The sequence below is a fragment of the Triturus cristatus genome, chromosome 2_1 (assembly GCF_964204655.1).
Source record: "Triturus cristatus chromosome 2_1, aTriCri1.1, whole genome shotgun sequence".
NCBI classification, from domain to species: Eukaryota; Metazoa; Chordata; class Amphibia; order Caudata; family Salamandridae; genus Triturus; species Triturus cristatus.
Window position 1 is genome coordinate 907,880,219 of NC_140581.1, and position 26,110 is coordinate 907,906,328.

At 41.6% G+C, this 26,110-nt stretch overlaps 1 protein-coding gene across 4 annotated transcripts; it reads left to right on the plus strand.

The window, feature by feature from the left end:
• The first annotated feature begins 463 nt into the window (after positions 1-463).
• LOC146866084 (uncharacterized) lies at positions 464-26,110 on the plus strand. Of its 4 annotated transcripts, none has more exons than XR_014970381.1 (6): positions 464-778; positions 10,543-10,692; positions 16,460-16,779; positions 23,665-23,702; positions 24,723-24,798; positions 25,682-26,110. XR_014970381.1 is itself a non-coding variant. In XM_085633187.1 (6 exons), exons 2-6 carry the CDS (start codon positions 10,599-10,601, stop codon positions 25,687-25,689), a joined length of 375 nt encoding a protein of 124 aa, XP_085489313.1. In that variant the 5' UTR covers positions 468-778; positions 10,543-10,598; the 3' UTR covers positions 25,690-26,110. The 4 variants fall into 4 exon arrangements, 1 of the variants encoding a protein (XP_085489313.1); XM_085633187.1 differs by having other exon boundaries at positions 468-778; positions 16,460-16,618; XR_014970380.1 differs by lacking the exon at positions 464-778 and adding an exon at positions 833-2,953.

Below are 26,110 nucleotides of genomic sequence, written 5' to 3' on the forward strand. Positions count from 1 at the left end.
GCCTTCTGACATGATGCACCTCCCCAGTGCTTAATTTGTGCCGGTGCTTTCCGGTGCTTAGCACCGGCACTTATTTGTCAGGGCCGGGTCTAGACTCGACATTGACTCACTTAAGTTCACACGGGTCTTCCCGGTGAACGTCGTAAAATATTTCACATTGAATGCAGCATGCTTTATTACGAGGCCCATTTTGGCCTCTCTGGGGATGGACTGCCTGAGATCACACAGCGGAGCAGTGCCTGCCCCAGCTCCTACGTAAGGGCTGATGATTGAAAATCATTCTCCCCAGCTGTAAACACGTCCTTCCTGCTTCAAAAACACCGCGGCCCCAGGGCAGACTCAGCCTTCTCGAGCAAGCACCTCCCCCCCACTCTCTAACTTCCGCCCGCCTCTCCGCTTCGCGCTTCCTGCACCTGTCATGGTCATGACGCCACTTTAATAGTGGAAAAGACGGGTATTTTCTTTTCTAGACCTAAAGTAATACCTGAACTACATGCCAGATGTACCATGTATTCAGCCAGATCAGATTCCCCATAGCGTGGCTGGTGGCTGAATGGCAGCCTGCCGTCATGAGATTCACGGTAGTATCTAATGATCAGACAGGTTGTTGCTAATTGCGTCGCAGGGGACGTCACTTCCTGCTGACAGGAAGAAAGTATTAAGGAAGGCGCGGCTTCGTGCTTGCTGGTTTGCGGTCCGCATGAATAGCAGAATGCAAGGAAGAAACCTGTTGTGAAGTTGCAGTAAGTGAGACAGAGGGGTACAGTGCAGCCACCGAGTGAGTATGTGTGTTAAATTATTTGTATATTACACACAAACTGCAAATATTTCCTTTGGGCAGCTGCCTGCAGTCAGTGGGGCCGCCGTGTTACAGAACTTGCTGTATCTCACAAGTTCTGCCCTGGAGAGGCCGCGGCCCGGGCTCGGAACAACTGTGTGTTTTTCTGGTCCCCTTTAATATCTTTTTGGTTTATATATCAAAAGATCCGGGGGTGTTTAAAAGCTATTTTCTCACAGTATTAGCTGACAACTTTGTATGTGAGATTACTGCGCAGGTCTCAGTCAGCTCGTGAAATTAATAAATGGTGCGAGTCAGCTGAGACTCTCACACTTCAGCAGCTGAGATGCCTGCATCGGTCTGCAACTTCATGTTTGGGCCTCGCACACCCTTCCTGTAGGGCCGGGTCCCACGTGGACAGAGAGGGGCTCTGGAATACGGATGCCCTCCTGATTGATTCCGGCAGGGATGGGGCCTGCCCAGTGACTAGGCAAAGGCGAGCAATCTCTTTTAATTTGTTTTTCTGCTGCGTCACCTGCCAACTCTAGGCACAAGTGGCAGTGAGAAGAGTGTAGTTGGGGCCTCACATTCCATTTAGAATCCGGCCGGGTCCCATCTGGGACAGAGAGGCCTGTAGTGATGCTCTGAGCAGCATCATATAATTACAAAAGTGGGGTCCGAGGGAAGCCCAGTAGAGGTGGAAACATTAAAACTGAAGAGGGCAGCTTTGCATTGGTAGTGCAGGCATGATTTCGGCCTACACGTGGAACAGATATTAATTTGGATTTTTTTTTTTAAGTACTGTGTTAGTATTTATGTAGCACGTTCCAAATTATAGGATTGAAACACTTTTGAAGTGTTGAGTACACAGGTGCCACTTCGTGTTAGTCGATGATATAGCGCTTATACTAACAAGGAGGTTTCTGGGTGCCCTTTGGGTGCATGGTTGATAGGGTGTTGATTGTGGTACTTTGGTTGTGTTATTAGGATCGATTGATGAGCTTTTTATCTAACATCAGATGGTTTTTAATCTTTATTGATTCGTAGCAGCTGAGATCTGCGCTGGCGTCTCTCAGCTGGTAGGTCGTCGGGTGGGCAGTTTTGTTTTCAGCAGTACCCTTTATTTATTTCAATGTGGCAGGAACTTCTGAGTTTTTCTAGTGAGGAAAATATGTAACTTAGGTGCATTTTACGAGAAGGCTATTTCAGGTACAGCTAATGTAGGGGCACATCTTCATGTACTTGTCATCTGGGGAAACGTTGAGGAGTTGTTTCTATTGCAAGGTTTTCCATTTGTCTGGCCTTGTTCACTATAGAAGCTGGGTTTTTACTGTGCATAATGAAAATTCAGAGGATCACAAAAATACTAGTTACTGCTTAGATTTACTTGCGAGAAAGTGTCACTCGTTACATAGTGAATGCCACCTAGACACACACTGAAACCACCAAAATGTCCCATATAAGCAGTCTAAAAAACCTGGCAGCTATGATGGTCACGGTGATATAAGAATTAAACACACTCACTGCAGTGTTTGAATAGTTTGTCTGTCCAGCCATGTGCTGCTCGCTACAGAGCAATAAGTGTCACTGGTTCCTTCTCCAATCCTTATTTAATTTACTTTTAACACGTCATGAGCACAAGTAAACTAGACACTAGGTTAGTACCCTTCCGTTTCTGGTGATTTGCAGCAGTTTTAAGATATACTTAGTTTTGTGTTGCTCAAATGGGTGTCATTTCTGATATGTGTTTCCCTTGTCTTTATTGCTTGATTTTGCTTGTGAGAAAGTGTCACTCATGGTCGTTGAATGTCACTCATAAGCACACTGAAATTATGAACATGTCACACATAAGCAATCTGAAACCTTGTCAGCTATGTAGAGGTAGCAGCATCTCCTATAAGAACAATTGAAAATAAATAATACAGTGGCTGTGGCTCCCAGCCTGCTCCCCCTGAACCCTCTCTGCCACTTTCACCTGAATCCCAGACAGTCCGAGACTTTCAGTGCTCTTGGTTTCGCAGCGCTAGCCTCGTCTCTCTTTGGCTCCAGCTGTCTGTCATGAGAATGCCCGGGGTTACCTGCCTGCGGGTACTTATTCTCCTGGTTTAGTTGGTTTTTCTCCCCTCGCTGGTGTCAGCCTCAGCCATGGAGGTGGTCTCAGGAGACTCCGTGAAGGTAAGGAGACTGGCCTTTGTGGTTTCTTTCATTTTCAACAAAACGCTCCTCATTACGGCGGGGGACATGAGTTGTGTTTGCGATGGGTTGAGTAAAAGTCAGGTTCTCTCTCAAAATGTGACAACGGGGCCCTGAGACTCCCATTTCAGGGGCGTAGCTTCCATTGGTGCAGCGGGCCCAGAGGCGCAAGGGGCCACTGCACTTTAATGATGCATTTTAAAATTTGAATAGCAGTTACGGGCCTGTTTCCTTCCTTGCACTAGGGCCTTCGACACACTGGGTATGCTACTCTCTTGTATCTCACAAAAATTCATTGGGAGGCCCGTGTAGAGTTGCCATATCTCCGCCTCCCCCCCCCCCCCCCTCCCTCCAAGCCCTTGCATGTACGGGTGAAGGCTGAATTTGGGATGGAACGGGATGCTTTTCATTAGATTAAAAAAGTGTAATGCTGCTATACTGGGCAGGTGGTGTTTGTGGTGGATTTCACATAATTCTTGTGTTGCTTTACCATTCTAGTCTGCCCTGCATTAACAGTGGGAGTTCTATGCTTTTGTTATCAGAGTAAAGCAAGCTTACTGTTGAGGTGCATTAGCAGAGAAGCTGCACATGGGTGTCATGTTTTGCTGCTGGACATGATTGAGGTGCTTTGTGCACAATGCTTATCTTGTAAAATGTTAAGCGCAGGGGCCTCAAGAATTTCTGGGGCCTGTCGGCGCATCCTAATGGCAATGTTGCTTACTTTCTCTCATTCCTATTTTGCACCTCGCTCCACTTCTGTTTGAATTTCTCGCTCTTGCAGGTGCTCTATTCTTCGTCGTCCTTTTCCAATCATCTCTCCCCCCCCTTCTTCCTCCCTATTCTGCCCCTCTCTTGCTATTTCTGAGGCAAGCGCTGCCCCTTTCCCAGTGAAATAAATATTCCTTTACTTGATCTTAATTTGTGATTCTGGAAGGTCCTCTGTATCACCTTTTTAACAAGTCTGTTATATCTTTATTTGCATTACTAATTATTTATGGATAGGTGAGACTGGTCTAAAACAGATTTGAATTGTATTATTCTTGGATTTTTATTTTTAAAGTTTGTTACAAAAGGGAAAATGCCTGTTTTGGTTGACTTCCTCAGTAGTTTTTTTTCTTTCTCTTTCTTTTCTTAATTTTTATTTACCTTAAAATTAAAATTCCAACCATGCCTGTAAAATATTGCCCACAAGAGCACAACAACTGTGTTTAAGTCAAAATACATAAAAATAGTCAGAATTGTGTCATTTTTAGGTGTGAGATGGTATGTAGTTGTGTTGGTACTGTCATTGACAGCTCTGTACTGGCAATGGGTGGTGCAAGCTGTTGTAAGCTCCCGAAAAGGACTCTGGCACTTATGCTTTTCACAAATTAAGCACTGGGGTGGAGCAACTAGTGTAAGTGGGTAGAGCCACTGGCGGAAGTGGGTGGAGCCAAGGAAAGTGGGTGTGGCCTCCGGGGGGAAATTGAGCACCTGCACTTCATATTTTACAAATTAAGCACTGCACCTCCCCCACTCCTTCTCTGTCAATCTTGCCCTCTCTGCTCCCAGTCCTCTTCCCCTGCAACCAGTCTCAGTATTGCTCCTTCCACTATTTTGCCCTGCTTCATTGGAATAATCAGCTTCTTGACCTCAGGATCATCCAAACACTTCATGCTTTCAAAACCAATTGAGAAGCCACCTCTTTTACTTTTCAATTTTCCACAACCAGTCCCGTTGCTCCTGAAACCTATTTGTCAACCCTTTATTGTAAAACCATAATTTAAATTGTATGTGCTTGCCTCATATATAATATTTACTCGCCATCGGAATCTCCTACATATCATGGTTGTATGAAATTTAAGGATTTGGAAAAGGTTGGCTTTCAAATTTCGTTCAGTTACACTGAAAGCTAACATCTGGTTGCTTGACGTAGATCACAGGTCTATACTAGAAGGGTAAATTTCAATTTGTCCTGAAGTAGAAAGGAATTATGTCATCGTAGTGCAGTTCACTTAGTTCAGAGTTTTAAAGTCGTTTAATTTTTCCGCAGGTAACTAATGTAATGATCATAAAGCTGAACTGAATTGTGCAATCTCATGAAATTAATTACTTCGGCTGTCAATGCTATTATACAGTGTGAAAAAGATTAGTTTTTTGGTAAACCAAACAAGAAACACCCTTGTATCTAATTTGTGAGATCCATCTCAAGGAGAATGCACGGAATGCAGCAATGACCAGGTAGATCTGAAAGTCATTGATGTTTTTTATGAAATGAAGCTGGCACCCAAGTCCACAATAGTCTTACCCTCAAAGTCTTTCTGGAAAATGTGAATAAGAAGTGGAAAGAGTATTGTTGGACTTGGCTCTTCCTGCAGGGTCATCCCCAAACTTATTGGCCTTCACCCGCCTGGTTTCTGAACCTGTTTTCTTGACTTTAGGACTCATTTACCACGGCTAATCAGTGCTAAAGTGCTTGTGCTATTTCCTTTAAAACATGGCGAAATTGGCTAATACCCAATTGCCACATTTAATTTACCTGTAAGTCCCTAGTACAGTGGTACTCCCTGTACCCAGGGCCTGAAATTAAATGCTGCTAGTGGACCTGCAGCACTGGTTTTGCCATCCACTTCAGTAGCCTTTTAAAATTCTTTCAAGCATTTTTTTTATTTTAATACACATGTCACCAGTAGGGTAGGCCCTAAATAGCCTTGAGTGTAGGATGCAGTATTTTTTAAGAAGTGGACATGTGCTTTTGACTTTTACATGTCCTAGTGGTGAAAAACCTATTGCATTTGTTTTTCACTATTGCAAGGTCTACATGTTCCATATGAAAAATTGGGTTTCCTTATTACATTTAATAAGTGATAACTTTCAAGTTGGAGTAAGTAGGAATATTGAGTTTGGTGTCTAAAGAATTGTAATGTAGAGCCCTCTTTAACGGTAAAGTCAGATTTTAAGTCACACTTCTGAAAATGCCACTTTTAGAAAGGTGGGATTTTCTTTGCCCCAACTATATGGTGTCTTCTGCCTGTATCCTTGGTGACATGGCCAGGTGAAGCTCGCAGTTGGTCTTTGTCTATTGCTCCCAGACAGTGAGACAAATGGGAATAGGTGGTTGCAGGATGGTCCATCTTTGACTTGATGAGGGGGAGGAGCTGTCACTTACCACATTTGCACAGCACAAAGACTTTGCCCATCACACTCACAAAGGGTTTTGACACTAGCCTTTTGTGATCCCAGACAATCTGGGGCCAAGGCAGGGAGGCTGGAAATTTCAAGGACCTCAGGGGGTGAAAGCCTTCAGAACTATCTCCTACTTCAGAGTGGGCATTAGGTATAAATGATGAAACCTGAGACCCAACTCTTCAGTATACTCCTGGACCTGTGGATATTACAGAAGAAGGACTGCTGTGCTGTTTTGCTGAAAGGACTTCTACTCTGCTGCCCTGCTACTTTGCTGCTTTGCTGCCTGATACCCTGCTTGCTGAGAAGGATGTCTGGACCTGTGCCCTTCATCACAGGCTGAATTGGCTCCAGGGGCCAGCTAGATGACCCAGTAATGCAACATTCCGATCAACCAGACTCTTCATGCCACAGAGACCAGCAGCGACGCCTGGCAATGCAAGATCTAGACTTCGCTCTACAGCATCGAGGGCTCACGGTGAGTGCCAACACAAAGCTCCAGCAATGCCCATCTGCAACACTTACAGCTACAGCGATAAACATCCGTGGAGTCCGGTCTGCTCTTTGCACTACTTCAATGACCATCAGCAACGCTCTCTTTGCGTCCCATTTACCGAGAACGGAAGTATTCCTGCCGGTCTGCTCTTCGAACTATTTCAACGACCATCAGCGACGCTCTCTTTGCGGCCCATTTACCGAGAACAGAAGTGTTCCTGCTGGCCTTTGAAGGTAACTCTTTCAGCTGAACTAACCTGGTCCCTGTGTCCGACCCGGGCTCCACCGTGGTGGGCCTGAACTTGTGACTTTCACCTGGACTCGCACGGTCAGATAGCCACAAGTGACGCTATGTGCTTTTAGTTGCTTTACTTACCTGAAATCTTTGCAGATCTCCAATTCTATAGACAGGATCTTTGCTGTTTTGGTGTCAAATAATTTATAGAATGTTGCTAAACTAAATGTGCTAAATTGGTGTGGGATTTTTCTTGTGTTGTGTTTTCAAATACATGCAAATACCTTGCATGCTGGCTGGACGATAAAGGAAGCAACCTAACACACCTCAACTCATTAAAGCCAAAATCCACTTTGTTCCAATTTGTTTTTCAAACAGTATTCAAGACAAAAAAAAAACAGCCTACTTTGGAACCGTTGCTGAACAAAATCAATATCAAACTTATCCCAGCATTGGCATATGGCACAGAAGCATTTCCAGGGAAACAATGTGCTTTTCAGAACAACGCTCAGACTGCAATCTTCAGGGCCATGTTTAAGCTCTCACCAGCCCTGATTAGGTTGGAATTTAAACTGAATGACCAACATCTTGTACAGAAAGCCAGTTTCTCGAAGTATTTGTACTCTGCAAGAGCTGCTAAAGTAGGATCGCTAAAAAATCTAATTTGGTTGGAGGTAACATCTGAAAGCAACTCACCACTGCTAAATCCTTGGCTAAAAGCGCATTCACAGAAGCCCTGGAGTTAAAAGGTGCAGCCACTCTGTAGAACTTAATATAACCCGCCAACTATTCAAAGCAGTCTTGAATAAAAAGGTACAGATATCTTCTTTCATGTCTGGTCACCAGAACTTCATGAGAAGAAAACCTGTTGATCTGGTTATCAGCAGTTATGCTCACAAATGGATGCAAAAATATATCACTGAATAATTTTTGGCGTATTACAAAATCAAGTTTTGTCAGCTACGCATGGGATTCTTCTCATCATTAGATCTACTGCCGCCCTGGATGTCCCAACCCGCCATTAACAAGTGTAGACTATGCGGCCTGATTCAGGAAATGTTGTCACATATTGCTTGCATCCGCCCTACATTAAGCCCATCCGCAGTCTCGTAAAATACCTGGACAGAGTGGATAAAGCTCTAAGGATCTTTGCACACCCCTACTCTCTCAGAGAAGTAGCCCTTCTTAGAGTGGACATTATTTGATGAACAAAGGATCATGTTAGGACAAGCAGTTAGGCCACTAGGAGATGGTTGTAATTCCCCCTCTCCTATCCTGCCACCATCAGGAACATAACAATTTGAGACCACATATTACATGGTCCACTGCTCCATGTCCCATAAGCAAGACAGAATCAAAGTGACAGAGTCTTGAGGCCTTGTGCCTGTCTTTATCATCAGTAGTGTAGACCTCTTGTGGCTTTCAGTGTAGATATTACCAGCAGGCCTATGCGCCATACATGAACAATGCGGGTAGGTTGCGAACAATGCGGGTAGGTTGCTAGGTGGAGGCTGTCACTCCTACATGAAATTTATTTGAGACTATTATCAGTCATTGATTACCCTTGACATACCTCACCTTACCGCTTCAGGAATATAATGATTAGAGTCTGTTTATGGTACAACATTTTTGCATAATTCCTTGTGAATTCACCTGTGGAATGCACAATTTTAATGGCAAGTTTGTATTAGGTCTAGAAAGGTATTTTTAGACTTTACGATTTACTTCAGTCATTTCACATTACATCTAGCACTTGTACCCCTTAGAGCATGGCACTTTACAATTTCTGCATAGCAGCAATAAGATCACTCCTGATTAACCTGCTCCTTATTTTGGAAAAGCGACGAGGTGTATTTAAATGTTTTTATCTTAGTTCTAGAACTTCTAGGCTAATACTGTTGTTTTGTCCTAAAAACTTAGTTTGTTGCAGCTTAAGCCATGACATCTAAGTCTAAGGTCAAAGTTGATAGCATCATACATATGTACATGCTCTAGTAATCTGGACCTATAAGGCACAATGGACAAATAACTCTACGCTAACCATCATCCTACGGGGCGTGGCTTCGGAGCCTCAGAAGATGGCCGCTGTTCTCGGGAGCTCCGCCGAGACGTGAGGGTCCGCGACTTCTGCCGACAATGTTTCCTCACTAAAAAACGTCGGACTTGCTTGTTCCGGTAATCGGAACTGCCGCTCGTCGGAATGCTGCCACTGTTTTTTCAAAGGGTGAGCCTAGCAAGCCTAATTTAACGTTTTTTCTGTTCCCTCACCGTCGCGACCGCCATTTTGTTTTTTCATCGACCCCTTGCTTCACACCTGAGGCTGCATGACGATGCTGGTTAACAGTTGGCTACCCTTTTTTGTCATTATCTTTTTCTTTCTTTTGGGCAACGCTTATTTTATTTGGTCTTCTGGTGTTCCTTCCATCGTTGCCATTTCCTCTATGCTTGCAGTTACTGTGGAACATTATTTTTTATATTTGTCTCGACTGGTGTTTTTTCACTTTCTTTGCATTTTTTCCCAAGTTTTCACTTGGTTTATTTTCAAGGGACTCTGACTGTCTTTTTAAATATCACCATGCCTCGCGGCAACTCTAGTGTTGCTCGTCCCTCCACCGAGGCGAGTTTAGAGGTCTATAATCCGTTCGATATTTTACAGGAGCATACTGAGGATAGCATCAAAGACTCTGGTGGCACCAAATCTACTGCACCACTTACTCCTCGTTTAAGCGCTAAACAAAGCTCCAAGATACCTTCTGCGTCACCATCTACTTCTGGCAAACGGGTAAAAGCTAACCCACCCTCTCCCACCAATTCTTCATCCCCGATATCTATGGAGCTCCTTCTTGACGAAATTCGCGCTCTCAAGCCGCATATGGAAGAAACTAACGTCAGACTTCAGAATCTGGAAGCCAACTGGTCTGTCACTGAAAAGAGAGTTGGAGACCTAGAATTACGGGTTGACTCTGTTCAAAATCTCACGGCTCAAGTTCCTCTTCTTTCTAAGGAGGTTGTTCAACTTAAGCAACAGATTGAAAATTTGGAAAATCGTAATAGGCGCAATAATCTGCGCATTTACGGATTAGTTGAAGGCCTTGAAGGTGCTAACCCGATTTCTTTTTTCAAATCTTTTTTACCAACTCTTTTGGGTCTTCCTCAAACACCTTCATTAAATATCCAAAGAGCACATCGCTTAGGTACATTATCCCGTTCTTCTCCCTCATCACCTACTAAGCCGAGAGGAGTCATTTTGTACTTTTTGGAGTATACGGATCTACTCAGAGTTCTTCAGGCTGCCAAACAGCGAGGAAAAATTGCTTGGAATGGTTCTACTCTTTTCTTTGCCCAGGATTATGCTAAAGTGACTGCTGACCGTCGGAAAAAGTTCTTGGAGATGAGACCTGCACTACGCAGCATAAACGCACGCTACGGTTTATTCCATCCCTGTCTCTTTAAAGTGACTCATAATAATAAAACTACCAGTTATGAGGATCCAATGTTACTCCAGCAATTTCTGAACAGCTGCAGAACAGAGTTCATGGAAGTGCCTCAGTCATGATGGTTTTATGCATTGTAGTAGTATCTGTTTGTTTCACCTTTAGTGATGTTTAGTTTCTCCCCTAATGTCTTTTGTACCATTATGTCGGATTAATTTGTTCCTTCTTCTTTCCTCCATCAGGTAGCGATTTTTTGTGGTCATTCGTCGTTCCTTGTTCTCCTCAACTTGCCTAGCGGATGTCCGTTCCTTACCGTCGTCCTGGAGTCTCTCGTTTCAGTGTCCCGTCTTCCTTATGTGGCTTCACCAACCCCGTTCTTCTTCTTTTTTGTGGTATGTCTACTTGTTATCTTATTTCCTCATCACTTGTGTCTGTCGTTTTGTACTTTTATTTTTTGCACTACATGTTTCTTCTCACCCTTCCCATTTATGATTTATTCATTTTGCTCTTTTCTTTGGCCCTTTTTCTATCCCTGTTGTTTCTCTTCTTCCCTATTTCTAACTCTCAACTTATTCGTTTCATGCCTCTCTGCTTACAATCTCTTTTCTCCAAGAATTTCTCTTATTTCCTATTTCTCTTCCTTACTCTATTATTACTCCTCTAAGAGCAATGTCATTTTCTCTCAAGTTTTTATAAGATGCTTTGTATTTTATTGCCTTTGTACATATTTGATTCTCACACAACTTTTTTGATATAAGTTATATTTTTTAGATGTCGATAACTATACTTACTTGGAATGTTAAAGGTTTGGGTTCTCCCATTAAGCAGCAACGTGTTTTATCCCATTTAGCAAGTTTACAGGGGGATATTGTGTTATTACAGGAAATTCATATAAAAGAAGCCGAAATTACCAAATTACGTCGTAATTGGGTAGGTCACGTTTTCGCATCTCCTGGTTCAGGGAAACGTAATGGTGTTGCTATTCTCTGTCATAAGCGGTTAAATATCAAAGTTATAAGCCAAGCCAATGATTCTAATGGTAGGTGGGTGACTGTATCTTTATTGATTGATAATATCCCTATAACTATTTTTAATGTATATGCTCCTACCTTACAGGATAAATTATTTTGGCCCCAGATGCTCACATCTTTGATGCAATCTTCTGATGACTATCTCATTCTGGGGGGGGATTGTAACACAATTGTGGATCCTATTATAGATCGAAGGTCCAACTGCCACTTCTCGCCCTCTTCCATGCACACTCAATTTACTTCCACTATTTCCCAACGTTCTCTTGTTGACTCCTGGAGACTCTGCCATCCTACACTTAGGGAATACACGTACTACTCACCGGTTCATTCTTCCCAATCCCGGATTGATTACATTTTTATTTCTAAGGCCTTGACTCAACATATTCGCCACTCTGAAATAGGTTCTATTCTAATTTCTGATCATGCCCCAGTTTCTTTACGCCTGGATTTACTCCCCCCCATAAAAGGTACTAGAAGATGGAGGTTTAATAACTCTCTCCTAGTAGATCCCAACTTTACCCCAGCCTTCCTTGAATTTTCATCCCTATTTTTTACAGAAAATGAGTCTCCTACGAAATCCCCTCAGGTGTTATGGGACACTTTTAAAGCTGCTTCTAGAGACTTCATTATTTCATTTGTCTCTCGTAAAAAGCGTGCCGCCTCTCACTCCTTACAATCGATTAACTTGCAAATTAAGCAATTGGAACATTCTTATTACTTAACTAAGTCTCATTCTGATTTGGATAAGCTTCTCAAAGCCAAATTCTCCTTTAATAAGCTCTCCACAGAATCTGCAAATTTATTTTTACTCAAATCCAGTGCCAAGTATTATTCTGCACAAAATAAGGCAGGTAATCTTCTTGCCAAATATCTTAAAGTTAAAAGAGAACGTACTAGAATCGAATCTATTGTTTCTTCATCTAATATCACTCTTCATAAGGATGAAAATATTCTACTGGAATTCACTAACTTTTATCAAAATCTTTATACTCCGGAGTCTCCTCCTCTGTTAACTGACATTGATCATTATTTATCCTCTATCCCTTCCCCTTCCTTTCCAGATATCGATTTTGCCCCTTTAGAAGCAGCTGTTGGTCCCAAAGACATTTTGGAATCTATTCAAGTGCTTAAAAAGGCAAGGCTCCTGGGCCAGATGGGTTCACGATAGAATTCTATTTACATTTCTCCAATTTGCTTGTTCCTAAACTCCATCAGCTATTTTCATTCTTTATATCGTCCAAACAATCTGGGGGCTCCTTTCAGGAAGCCTTAATTTGCCTCCTTCCTAAAGAAAATAAGGACCATACTTGATGTAAAAACTATAGGCCTATTTCTCTAATCAATCTGGATTACAAAATATTTGCAAAAATTCTAGCGCTTCGTCTCGACAAGATTTTACCTAAATTAATTGGTAGGGAACAATGCGGTTTCATTAAGGGTCGTCACCTTTCTGACAACACTCGACTCTTTTTTAATGTACTAAGTAAGTCTCACTCCTACCAATCTTCTTTAGCTGCTATTGCATTAGACCCCGAGAAAGCATTTGATAGGGTTAACTGGCAATTTATGTTTGCAGTCCTTGTTTGGTTTGGTTTTGGCCTGAAATTCCTTGCCTACATCTCTTTACTATACTCCTTTCCTAGGTCCTTTATATTAGCTAACGGTCTTGTCTCCTCTTCGTTTCCCCTCTTTAGAGGTGTACGACAGGGGTGTACCCTCTCCCCTCTTCTTTTTATTTTAGCATTAGAACCCTTCTTGACAAAAATCCGAGAGAATAAAGATATCACCGGTTTTCCCTATGGAGATAAACATTTGAAACTTTCTGCCTATGCGGACGATATACTTTTATTTATTTCCAACCCCCAGTCCTCTATTCCATCATTTTTATCTGAAGTCTCTGAATTTGCGAAAGTATCAGGTTATAAACTTAATGTTGATAAGTGTGAAATCCTCCCCCTAAATAAATTTTGTCTCCATGTGGATTTTTTGGCCTCCTCTTTTCATTGGAGCCCTTCTAAGATCAAATATTTAGGATTGTGGTTTCAATCCTCAGTTAAGGACACTATAACACTAAACCTTAAAAATCTATTAACAACTCTAAAAGACTCTACAACTCAGTGGCATCCCTTGTTTTTATCCTGGTGGGGCAGACTGGATTCTATTAAAATGATGTTAGTTCCAATAATCTTGTTCTTTCTTTCTAATCTTCCAATTAATATCCCTAAATCTTGCTATAAAAATATTTACTCCATCTTATCGAAATTCTTATGGCACCAGAAGAAAGCTAGGATGTCTTTTGCAAAACTTAAATGTCCTAAGCAGTTGGGTGGAGTTAATTTCCGGACTTTGCTTCTTATCATATCTCATTTTTTCTTAAACATTCTGTTTCCCTATTATCTGCCCAGGTGTCTGATATCGCTTCTCAGCCTTTGTGGGTAGACGTTGAATCTTCTTTCTTTCACCCCTTCAATTTTGAAGAATTTGTATCACTGTCTCATATTCCCAAGAGATTCTCTCTCCCTATTCTTAAAAACTCTCGGAAAATGTTTTCTCCTCTTTTCCAGGACGGTTTAGATGATCGCTCCCGTTTCTTGCAATCTTCCTTATGGTATAACCCCCTTATTAAAATAAGAAATAGGATGCTTTTTTGGGAGGACTGGAGGGACCTTGGTCTTAGTTGGACTCACCAACTTTTTCACGAAGGTACTTGTGTTTCCTTTTCTATTCTTCAATCCCGTTTTTCTTTACCAATTTCCTTTGAATTTAAATATAACCTACTGAGTACAGCTGCACAAAATAGTTATGACTCCCTTTCTGATTCCATCACCCATACCAACTCTTTTCCTCTTCCTCTCCCTTATTTACTTGCTTCTACTTCTGCTTCCCAAGTTTACAAAAAGTTACGGGATACTTCTAACACTCGAGATAAATCTAAAGTAGAAAAAGACTGGGAATCAGATTTAGAGGTCTCTTTTTCTGTTTCCACATGGCAAAAAATTTGGATTAAGATAAGGAAGTCATCTAGAGCAGCTAATACAACTCAAACATTATTTTTTATATACAATAGACTTTTGATTACTCCTGCTAAACTAAATATGATTGACCCCTCTATCCCTTCCACTTGCTGGTCTTGTTCAGCTTCAATGGCAGATCTTAAACATATGTTATTTACATGCCCCGTGATTTATAAATTTTGGAATGATGTGTGGCAACAGATCAACAAAGTTTGTTCTACACATTTTCCCTTTACTTTTTCACATATTTTCTTAGGTAGTATATCAGACGTATGGTCCTCTTCCACTACTAGTACTTCCATTATTGATCTACTTATAGCTGTAGCGTTTCAACAAATCACTAAATCTTGGAAGGATGCCTCAAAAGTCTCCTTTCAAGCTTGGTGGTATGGGGTCTGTTATCACCATAGGTTAGACAGGGCCTATGTTTACCCCATTACGCTTGCTATTAAACGTGACTTATTATGGGTGCCAATCACAAATTTTTTAAATGTAGCTGCACGATCTCTACCCTTCCATACTCCTTCTGCGGAAGAAGTTCCCAAGCCTCCATGAAATATTCCTGATGGTTTCAAGTATATATACATATAGAGTGTTTTATATTTATTTGTGCATTGTTATTGGAGAAGTTCTTGTACATTTAGTATATCTGTATACTCTTTTTGCATATTTCTATATACCAATGATTACGTTCTTAACATATGTGTTTTGCTCTGTTAATTGATCATCCTTGTTCCCTTCCCTTTCTTTTTCCTTCCTTTCTTTATTTATTTCTTCCCCTCGCTTATGACAATGATAACATTTTAGTTTGAATCTACACATGTTGTTCTATTACAATTTTGTTGTACTTAAATCTTAATAAACTTTCTTTTAAAACTAAAAAAAAAAAAACATCATCCTACACCAAAGCTAGCAGTAACTTGTTTACCAATGCATTATGCTATGAGTCTCACCTGTTTTTCTTAATCTCTTTTACAAAATGATTGGAATGTATGAAATAATATTTCCTAGTGGCTGACAATATTTTAATGTTTTTTATCTGCACACTCTTTTTACACCATGTTGTTGGCACTAGGGGGTGGGCAAAGAATTCACAGAGATTTACCTCCGACGAGTGGATTTCCCAAAAATTCAGCGAAGTAACTTTCGAGCGTTTCAATGTTAAGGTGGCGAGCGCTTGTGAGAAACAAATTGAGCGCTATACCTCCTCCTTGTAAGAATTCTCAATGTGGGCAGTCACAGCAGGTCATGACCGCTCACGCTGAGAAATCTGTCGCTCGCTGCTGAAGCAGAATGTATACTCAAGCGGCAGAAAGAAGCAGCGCCCTCTGGCACAACACATAGTGCCGTTTGCTCTATTTTACAGTGCAGGACAAAGTGACTTTATAGATTATGCCAATGGTAGAACTCCGCGGAGCATGGCTGAGTTTGTCTGGCACTTTGTGGAGTTCCGTGTAGTTAAACTCCGCAAACTCCACCCAGGCCTAGTTGGCATTTTAATGAACTTGAACGTCCTAATAAAGTATTTTTTTAATCTAATCTAATTGTGTTGAGTTTCCACTTTATTACTGTTTGAAGAGCTGCATAAATACTTTACACATTACCTCTAACTTTAGTCTGACTGCTCTGTGCCAAGCTGCCAGAGGGATGAGCACAGAGACTGTGGTTTCTACTTGAGTAGAGTTTTAACTTCCCCCTCAAACAGTAACTAGGCCTGGGAAGAGTTTGCGAACTCGCGCTATGTGGAACTCAGTGAAGTGGTTAAAAAACTCCACCGCACTATGCAGAGTTTGGCGGGTGAGCGGAGTTTACTTGCACGCCTGTTCGCATTGCATTTTATATTAAATGCAAAGCAGAGTATGCACTCACATTCAAAATCACGCGCGAATGTCATCACACGGTTTGCATGGGAGCGCCCATCTTATTTATGGTGCGGGCCTCCTTGTCAATCCCTACTTAGTCTTTGTAATCCTCTGCCCTCCTAATTAATGTACTGTATTTGTGTGTGTTTATGTGTCTGTGTATTTTTTTATTTTCTTCGTGACTTTTTGTTTATTTTTCCCTTTACTTACTTATTTCTTCCTTCTTTTCCTGTTTTTTTTTTAACCCCACAGACTGCCATGGCAGAGCAGGACGACCTGTGCCAGGCTCCCTTGAACAGCCAGCAGCAGCAGCCACCTACCTTGCAGGAGGCGGGAAGAGTAAGATCGGACGCGTGGAGGTTGCGAAGGCTGTGAAAGCTGCAACGGCTGGCATCGATTCAATTAAGGAAAGTGAGTACGATGGTCTCGGCTTAGCGGGAGCTGCATTAGACGTACTGGACGTCTGGACGTCCCATAACAGTGAAGTAAGGAGTGGATTGAGGAAGCTCACAACGTGCTGCCAGTGCATGAGCAGAGTGCAAGGGTCGGATCGATGGTGACTGTGAATGAAGGTATGCTTAGTTTACCCTCCCCTTTGGTAGCAGGGTCTGATTCTAATGGGGGAGGGAGCTTGCTTAACCCTGTGGAAGCTATACAGATGGTGATTTCCCCCTGTGATGATAACAACTTAGGGGGGTCTCTGGACACGATGGGTGGAGCAGCAGGGGTTAATACTATACCTACCCCTTCGCGGACCCCCCAAACACAACAGGCTTCACAAGTTGGAGCTAATGAAATTTATGAACCAGAAAAAGACCTAGCGACTTCTTCTCCTTTTCGGATAGGGGTGAGTGGTCTGAAGATATCTCATCTACCACTGATGAGAGTTGCAGTGATCAGGGGGATGATCCTGGCCCAAAAACAAAAACTACTCTAAAGAAAAAAAAGAAGAGACATGGAGTAAAGGATTTGGCTTGGGATTATACCCCCACAACCCAACTTATCGATCGCCCGAATACCTCAAATGCTGTACATCCATAACACCCGGAGCACTCAACCTCAATTGCCCCAACTTTAGATACCATACTTCAGGCCATCTCAATGCACCGCAAAGAGACGCGTCAAGATGGATGTAAGGCCCAAGCCGCTATGCCTAAGGTGCAAGGGGTTGTCCGCAAATTAACTAAAACATGTAGCGCATTTGGGGATCGGCTCACTGACTTAGAGTCTAGAATTGTTTCTAATGAGCCGGAATTGGCTTCAAATCAAGTACGAGTGGACTCTCATGAGGCACAGCTGGTGTATGTCAAATGGAAACTAGAGGAATTTGAGAACCGCCAGCGGAGGAGCAATCTACGAGTGCTTGGGGTTCCCGAAGGGGTGGAGGGTGATGATTTTCACTCTTATGTGGTGAAACTCTTTCGTGACTCTATGCCAGAACTCACTGAGTGGAATTGGGCCTTAGAAATCCAACGCGCTCACCACGTTCCCTTCAATATAAAACATCCGGCAAAAGCAGGGGTTTTTCCTCGTGCCATCCTGGTCTATTTTAGTAATTTCTTACTCCGCCAGGCGGTTTTTGAAAAGGCTAGACCAGAGTCAAAGAGAGTTAGAAATAAGATTTCCTACTTTGTACGACCAGATTTTTGCCACTCCACCGTCGAGAGAAGGTGGAGGCTGCGCCAATTAATCAAGCCATTTCAGGATAAAAGTGATTTGGGGGGACAAACCACATTTTTTCTGTCGGAGATAAAAGCCAAAGAATATTTAGATGGGTTATCTGGCAAGGTTAGATCTGCCCCTTCTTGGATACAATGAGATACGCTAATATGTGTTATATTTTGGGTCCTCCTTTTCAACTGTTTAAAGGGAATTATATGCTGTGATTCCTGCTTCTCCCTGCGTATTTTCTTTTTTCTTTTTTTTTGTATATACATGGTTGACACGAGATAAAAAAAGAAAGGGGGTAAGATGATGGGGGAGGCTAATAGGAAGGAGAAGAGAAAAAGGGGGAAGAAGGGGAGGAAGAAGAAGGGGGGAAAAAATATGTGAAAAGGTCCTCGGTGAATTTGGAGCTCAGCACTTATATAGCAAGGTGAAAGTCATAGCGATAAAGCTTTGGTCATGTGTTGCACGTTCATCATCTAGCTGGAGTCTGTACGCCTCAGTAGGGGTGATGGGTGTGTTTTGGGGATGGGAGGGAAGGTGAGAGGTTGTGGGAGAGGGGGGTTTGAAATACAAAAAAGTAAAAAAAGCAATTCCAGAAATATTACTGAAACAGTGAAACAGGTAGGAAAGAAAAGTGAAAGACAAGAATTAAGATACACTTGGAAGCTTAACAAGAGGTTTTGGATGTCGATAAAGAGATTCTTGGAACTGCTTAGGAGACCTTAATGGGGAAGATAACAATCTGCTCCTGGAACGTGGCGGGCCTGAATGATAGGGCTAAAAGGGCCCACTTTGCCGAAATAAAAGTTAAAATCAATGGACATAATCTGCATACAGGAGACACATATACCCTGGGAGAGAAGAGAATTACTAAAGGTTTGAGGGTATAACATTCTCGCCTGTACAAGTCAAACCTCTAATACTCGTGGGGTAGCTAACCTAGCTAAAACATCATTAGGGTTAGTTAAGCGTAAGGTAGTGGATACTCTGGGGAGGTGGGCTATTATAGAACTTATATCAGGCATTACTATTTGCTCGGTTTATGGATCAAACCAAGATGACCCTCAAATATTTGAGGATCTTGAAATCGAGCTCGCCTCATGGCCAAAATCTATAATCTTTTGTGGAGACCTAAATATCTCTTTAGATTCTGAACCTGGGAAACAAAGCCAGGGTAGATATGCAGGTCGAAAGCCCAGAGTATATAGGGCCCTAACCCAACTTAAAAATAGTCATGACTTGCTAGATCTTTGGGATTTAAAAAATCAATCCAACCCTGGATATACTTATTTTTCGTATCCACACAAAAAATATGTTAGGATTGACTATTTTTTTGCAACAAGAGACTTGGTACCGCAAGCGGAAATTATGAAACTCCCTAAAACATTCTCGGACCATAATCCCTTAATTTTAGTAATAGATCTAACTACCTTTGTCAGACATCGTACTAAATGGACGTTTGACAGAAAGCTCCTTGTTAACGAAGATTATATAAAATTTATTAGGGAATGGGCACAAAAATATTTTGATATGAATCGTTATCAGGCAACTAGAGGGGCTGTTTGGGATTGTTTGAAGACCACTCTTAGAGGGGAAACTATTAGCTACACAGCCAGAGCAAAAAAACAGCAGGAATCTAAAAATCAACGACTGTTACGTGATTTGGCCAGAGCTGAGGAAGAGCATGTTTTAACAATAGTGCAGGGTGAAGATGGGGTCTATATTCGTCACCTGATATTGGTTTTAAAAACAGAATTAAACAGCTGGCTAACCCAGAGGTCCGCTGAAGTATTTCAGTCGCATCTGAATAGTTCTTATGAAAACGGAGAAAGGGTAGGTAAGCTAAGGGCCCTACGCACTCGGCAGAAGATTTCCCACAATGTAATATCCTCTATCAAACTAGATGGTCATGAATATACCAATCCGGACGATATTATTGAGGGATTTAAACGATACTACCAAAAGCTATATCAAGATGATATTCCGAAAGACATTGCGGAAGTTAGGGATGCAGTAAAAAAACTGTCTGCAAACCTTGAATATGGAAGAGGTTTGGATGACTCAATTAGAGAAGAACTAGAAAGAGAATTTAGTATTACAGACGTCCAACTAGCCCTCTCTGATTTGGCCTCAGGTAAAGCTGCATGTCCTGATAAAATCCCTATAGAGATTTATAAAATACTAGGTACTTTAATATTACCCCTTCTATTGGTTCTGTTTAATGGAGTACAATCAAGTGGAATTCCCCCCGAATCTTGGAAAGAGACTGATATAATTATATTTCCTAAAAAAAGCAAACCTACCGAGAATCCATCTTCATACCGACCAATCTCCTTTATCAATTCAAACTCTATATTATATGCAAAACTTTTGGCTAACCGGCTCGGGAGGGTCATCGAACATCTGGTCTCCCCTTGGCAACATGGTTTTATCCCCGGCAAAGGTACCACTGATCATACCCGCAGAGTCATCTCGCTTTTGGATATCATGTCTGAGACGGGGGGTCAGATGTCTATGATCCTCCTCAACGCCGAGAAAGCTTTTGATCGGGTGTCCTGGGAGTTTTTAAGGGGGATAATTGAGATAAATAATTTTGGGCCCCAGCTTATAAAATCAATTAGAGCTACGTATCAACAACCAAGAGCTAGATTGCAATTAATGGGTAAAGAGTCACACATTATTAACATATCCAGGGGAACAAGACAGGGGTGTACCTGCTCTCTGATTTTATTTGCCCTATATATCAACCCCTTGATTATTAATTTGTTGCAGAGCCTGAAAATTAAACTAATTATTACTGGGGCTTATGAGACTAAAGTCCTCGCTTATGCTGATGATGTGGCAGTATTAACACCAAATCCAGCTGAGGCAATTTTAGAAATAGATATAATTGCCGAACAGTTTGGTCGGTACTCAGGCTATGCACTTAATAAAGAGAAAACTGTTATCCTATGCACTGATAACATTGAATATAATGACCCTAGAAAAACAGACAAGGCTACTTATTTGGGGGTTCATCTATACTCAAAAATAGAGGATAGCAATAAATATAATTATGAACCCCTGATTAAAAACATAGGGAAAGACCTAAGGAGGGTTAATAGCTTACATTTATCTGTTATCAGTTGGGGAAACTTTTTAAAAATGAATGTGCTCCCGAAAGTACTGTATTTATTTTGTGCTATACTACTGGCGGTGGAAGACAACATCTTGAAAACACTAGAATCACTATTTTCAAACTTTGTTTGGCAATATGGGGAAATTAGGAGATCTTTGAAGTATTTAGCCCTACCACATAGCAGGGGTGGCCTAACAATTCCTAATATTACACTGTACTATTGGTCGGCCCTTCTTCATCAAATAGCCCCTTTGCTTAATACTTGGACTGCAAATTGAACTAAACCCGATGTAGAAATACCCACCATATTTGAGCTTTCTATTGGAAAGAAAGCCCAAGGACTCCTTCTGAAACAAGTAGAACAAAGCTATTATAAAAAGGTTAAATTTAAGGTAATTACCAGCACATGGAAAATATGGAAGAAGGTTTCTAGGTTTATAATAATCCAGAAGTTTACCAGGTACACTCCCTTGTGGCATTCATCACTACTGCCCATACAGGTTAACCCCTTCAGTGCCACGCCCTTTCCCCCTCCTGTGCCGGGAGTTGCATTAGTGGGTGGGGTTCATGACGAGATAGTCTCGTCATGGGCACAGCGCAACCGTGCTCCATGACGAGACTATCTCGTCATGGGCACAGAAGAGGTTAATGATGATATGGCCAAAAAATGGGAAAGTGTGGGTGTAAGAACAATTGATGATTTCTCTGGGGGAAAATCAGATTTCCAGTTTTCGGTGCTTTTGAAATTCCTAACAGTCACTATTTTAAATGTATTCAGATAAAAAATATTCTTAGTTTAAAGACCCCAGGATTACATTTGAAAAGATTCAATTTCTGGGTGCTATAGTGAGGAAATCGACAAGAATTGGGAATTTATACAACTTGCTTCTTGACAAAACTCCTGACGATTTGGAACAAACAGAGTCATCTTGGGCGTTGAAGCGTACTAACCCCAAATTTGACATTGATATGAGTCTTTTTTTAACATCGAAAATACTTCTATCCCCAAGCTTAAAAGCCCAATTATATAAGACTATTTTTAATTTATACTTTACCCCTGCTAAGTTGTTTATATGGGGGAAAAGGATAGATGATTATTGTCCCAGATGTGGACCGGGGCCGGCTACCCTGACTCATATGTTTTATGATTGTGATAAATTAACCTCATTAAAAAAGGAGCCGTCAAAGTTCTGGGAGGAAGTATTTGGGCATAGAGTAGCTGAATCATCTACACTGCTAATTCTTGGCTACGATAGTACATTGGGGCTAAGTTTGGAGGAGGAATCATGTCTCTTGGTGGGGACTGCGGTATATAGAATTCTACTAGCAGCTGGATGGAAAGATATGGATCCCCCGACCTTTCAGATGTGGCTCACCAGGTTTCTGGGAGTTTACAATCAAGAAAAAGCTATCTATTCCATCAGGGGTAGACAGTCAAGAATCCGGGGTCATAAGATCTGGTCACCTATCACTGCCTGGATTAGAAATGTAAGGCGGTCATAATTAGACAATAATAAATTAGCTTACTGTTCAATATCATTGGGGATAACTTCAAATGAATTGATCTGCCTGTAAATATTTCAAGATTATCGTCCAATTTGTTTTGATTTCCATTTTCTTTAAATTTTCCTTTTGTCATTAATCTCTAACGTACTAATGTACTTTTGTATTCACTGTTTTGTATTATTTACTATTTCTATACTCTGGTATTGCTTAATAAAAAGATTTTTTTTTTTTAAATGGAGGCGGTGCTTTTAAATGGAGGCGGTGCCGCCAAGAGGTGCAGCCCCAGACAATCTTTTACAAGGTGGAGTTGGCAGCACTATTTGTTTTCATGCAGTGCTACATCCCCTCCATGCTTGCAGCAGGCCTGGCAGTGGGCACACCCTGCAGGTGTGTCAGCTGCATTGGGGCAGGGTGCACAGGTGTGTGCGGCGCACCAGCCAAGTCCACTGCACCACCGAGCAGCTGACACACCGCTGGGTGGATATGTTAAATCGGGAACAGGGCCTGCTCAACCTGCTTCACGTCGAGATTCTGGGGCTCTGTGACGAATGATTATTTTTGTGTTTCTGTTCTACAATACTAAAAATAAATTCAAAATAGCGTGCTGCTCACACTCAGAGGTAAGTTACATTTAGTTTACGTTAGAATATTATTATTATGTTATCCAGTTTCAGCCAGACAAGTGCTCAGCACTACCTACTCGTACTCATTGGCACTCGCTTTGGCTGATTAACTAGGAAGTCATTGCAGACTCTTCTGTCCTCCTGTCACCATTGTGAATTAGTGATATCAGTGAGTTCGCGATTTCTATGATTCTCTTTATGTAACTCCTACAGTCCTATACTATTCCACAGCGATGTGTAGTATGCATCTATGTATTGCAAAAAAGACTGAGTTGGTCCATCAAGGGGGTTGACAAATGAGAATAGAATCAAAGATCATTCTTTGCAATGCATTAGTTCCAAATGTAGGTTTTGTTAAGGAACTTTGCAATAGGGATTTTAGGATTAGTTTGGCTAAACTCAACGACAGTCGATAGACTCAAATCTAGTACTATAGGCAATCTGTTTTAGATAAGTACAATGTGAGTGCATTTTCCTGACATAATAATTTTGTGGCGATTAACTCTAACCCTAATCTGTTTTTTTATCTTTATTTCTTACAGAAGCACCCAAGAACAGGAAGAGGGTTCTGCTAACCCCAGTAAGTCCTAATATTTATTATGATGATTTCTCTAATGGTGGGTTTTATGATTGTTGTGGGCTTAGGGTAGAATATTGAGCTATTGAAATGTTGGTGCTGGGTTCCAGGACGGGAGTTGCTGCCTGGACCTCCGTGTTGCTGACGAGAAATAAAGTTGCTCTTACACCCTTACCTGCCGTTTCTTCTCACGTGGCATTGAGGCTGGGATACGAACCCATGCGTGCAAAGCAAAATGGATTCACTCTTTTTCCCCTGCTCACTATGCCTGGTTTACTTTTTTATATTGTCTTCTTTTGTTCCAATCTTGTTATCCCTGCATTATCCTTTTTTTCCATATTTCATGGTTTTGTTTTGTAGCTGACCTACTATTGTCTGTACTAGTCTATAATTTTCCTCTGCTTTGTTAGCACTCTTTCCCTCTTCCCTATATATCTTGTGGTACTGTAAGACTAATAACAGATTTTTGGTACTCTACAGTCTTCAGTGAAGATTGCAGGCCTAAGTGAGATTGTATTATAAATAATATTCCCCATGCATGTTTGTTGAGAAGGTTTTATTTTTCCTTCTCATGTTCTAACAGTTAAGTAAAGAGTGGCCATGGTCACGGACTACCTCCCAATGTTGTACTGTAATTCATTTATACAATATACCAGACAATATAACAGCCGTTTCCATCACAGTGCAGCATGGCTGAAAGTATAAGGTCCCATTGCATTTGTCAACCAACACCATATGTCCTTCATTGCCCATTATTCCACCCCTTTATTGCGCTTCAGTGACTCAGAGTCATCATAATAGTCTATAGCTCTGCCCCTCCATTACAAAACATTTTTGGTTGGCTTTACTACCTGGCTTTTCTAACATTGTCAACCAACCAAATGCCCAAAGTGATATTTTTGATAGAAGCTACTGTTAACAGAACTGTAGTGATGTATTGCGGTTGTATTCTTATACTTAAAAAAATAAGGTGAGGATTATCTGGCATCTAACAAATTTTTAATATTTTTTCTATTTGCACAGACCACCAGTGCCAGGGCCAGTTCAGCTACGGAGGCAGTTGAAGGGGAAAACATTGCAGCAGCACGGACAGGCAGTGGTAAGTCATATTGCTTGCTTATTGGATGGATGGATGAAAGCTTGGTTCAAAGGGTGTATACTGAATGCATGGATGTATGGATGTATATATGGATTCCAGATTTTGGTGAAAGACTGGACGATAGAAAGTAAAGCTTAAATCATTGTGGTTAATGATGGGTGAATATAGAAGAATGAAATGATGAATGAGTAATTGCTTGGGTGAACTAACAAGGGAGCTCTGCTAGATAGGGTCATGCTCACCTGCTTCCTTTACTTCTTTACTTGTTATTTTCCTACCCATCATCATTCATCACCTCCTCCCTGCCCATTTCATTTCACCACCAGGCCCTAAGTGCAGCATTATGACTGCAGTGTTGGCTGTATGGAGTCGGGGTAGAATTTGAAAGGCATTTGGAGAAGAAGAACAGGGCCATTGGAATTACAGTAAGATAATTGTCAATAACAGCTGCTCCAGCTGCAGCCTACAGAGAGCAGTAAAGTGCCCGAAGGGCTGGCTTGCATACCTTCATTAATTTAGCACAGCAACTTGTACTCCATTATGCATAATGCCTTACTCATTAATGAGAGGTCATTTATTTTTATTTTCCACCCAAAGTATCTGTTTAGATTTTTACTAGTAGAGCCATTAAAAGAAAAAAATACATTCACTCTGTTTTTTCAATCTGTTGTTATTCTGCCTTAATTCTTTTCAGCCAGTCAGTGCTTTTTAAGTGAGGCATGTGTGTGTAGAAAATGGCCCTGTGACTCTCCTAATCACATCAAATTTCAATGGTCTTAGAGTACCAGCAATGTACTGCTACTGGGCCACTATGACATTTTAAACAAGTGTTTGCAAAGAGCATTGTTTGCAATTTGTCTTTTTTGTTCTTTTCTTGATATAGTTACTTGATATAGCTACTCCTGCACCTACAAGGCAGGAGATAGCTGCCCAGCTGCAGTGGCTGGATACTATACAGCCAGAATACCACAGGCTGGTGGCTCAGGAGGAAGAAGAGGAGGCTGAAGCATCGGCCCTGGGCACCAGCCCTCACATCCAGCCGCAGCTGCAAGCCTTATGGCCAATACATTGCCGCTGCCAGGGGCACGAACCATCACTGCTGCCCCTCCCGCCTGCTCAGACCAGGAATTCTAGCATTGCTTCCTGCAGCGTATGGATCAATTTGGAGCTAGGATGTCCCGGATGGAGCAGAGCCTTGCTTGATTGCCTCTGGACCCCCAATTTATTTGGGAAGAGGGGTGGGCCTGTTATGGGTGGAGAGGGTAGGTTTCTTTTGTAAAAAATAAAGGTGAAAAGTTTATTTCTTCGCAAA

Bases quoted from the DNA above. Each gene is read 5' to 3' on its own strand.
- LOC146866084 (XM_085633187.1), top strand. From the start codon at position 10,599: ATGTCCGTTCCTTACCGTCGTCCTGGAGTCTCTCGTTTCAGTGTCCCG. The intron at 16,619-23,664 runs GTGAGTACGATG...TATTTCTTACAG, and splicing joins CATCGATTCAATTAAGGAAA to AAGCACCCAAGAACAGGAAG. The intron at 23,703-24,722 runs GTAAGTCCTAAT...CTATTTGCACAG, and splicing joins AGAGGGTTCTGCTAACCCCA to ACCACCAGTGCCAGGGCCAG.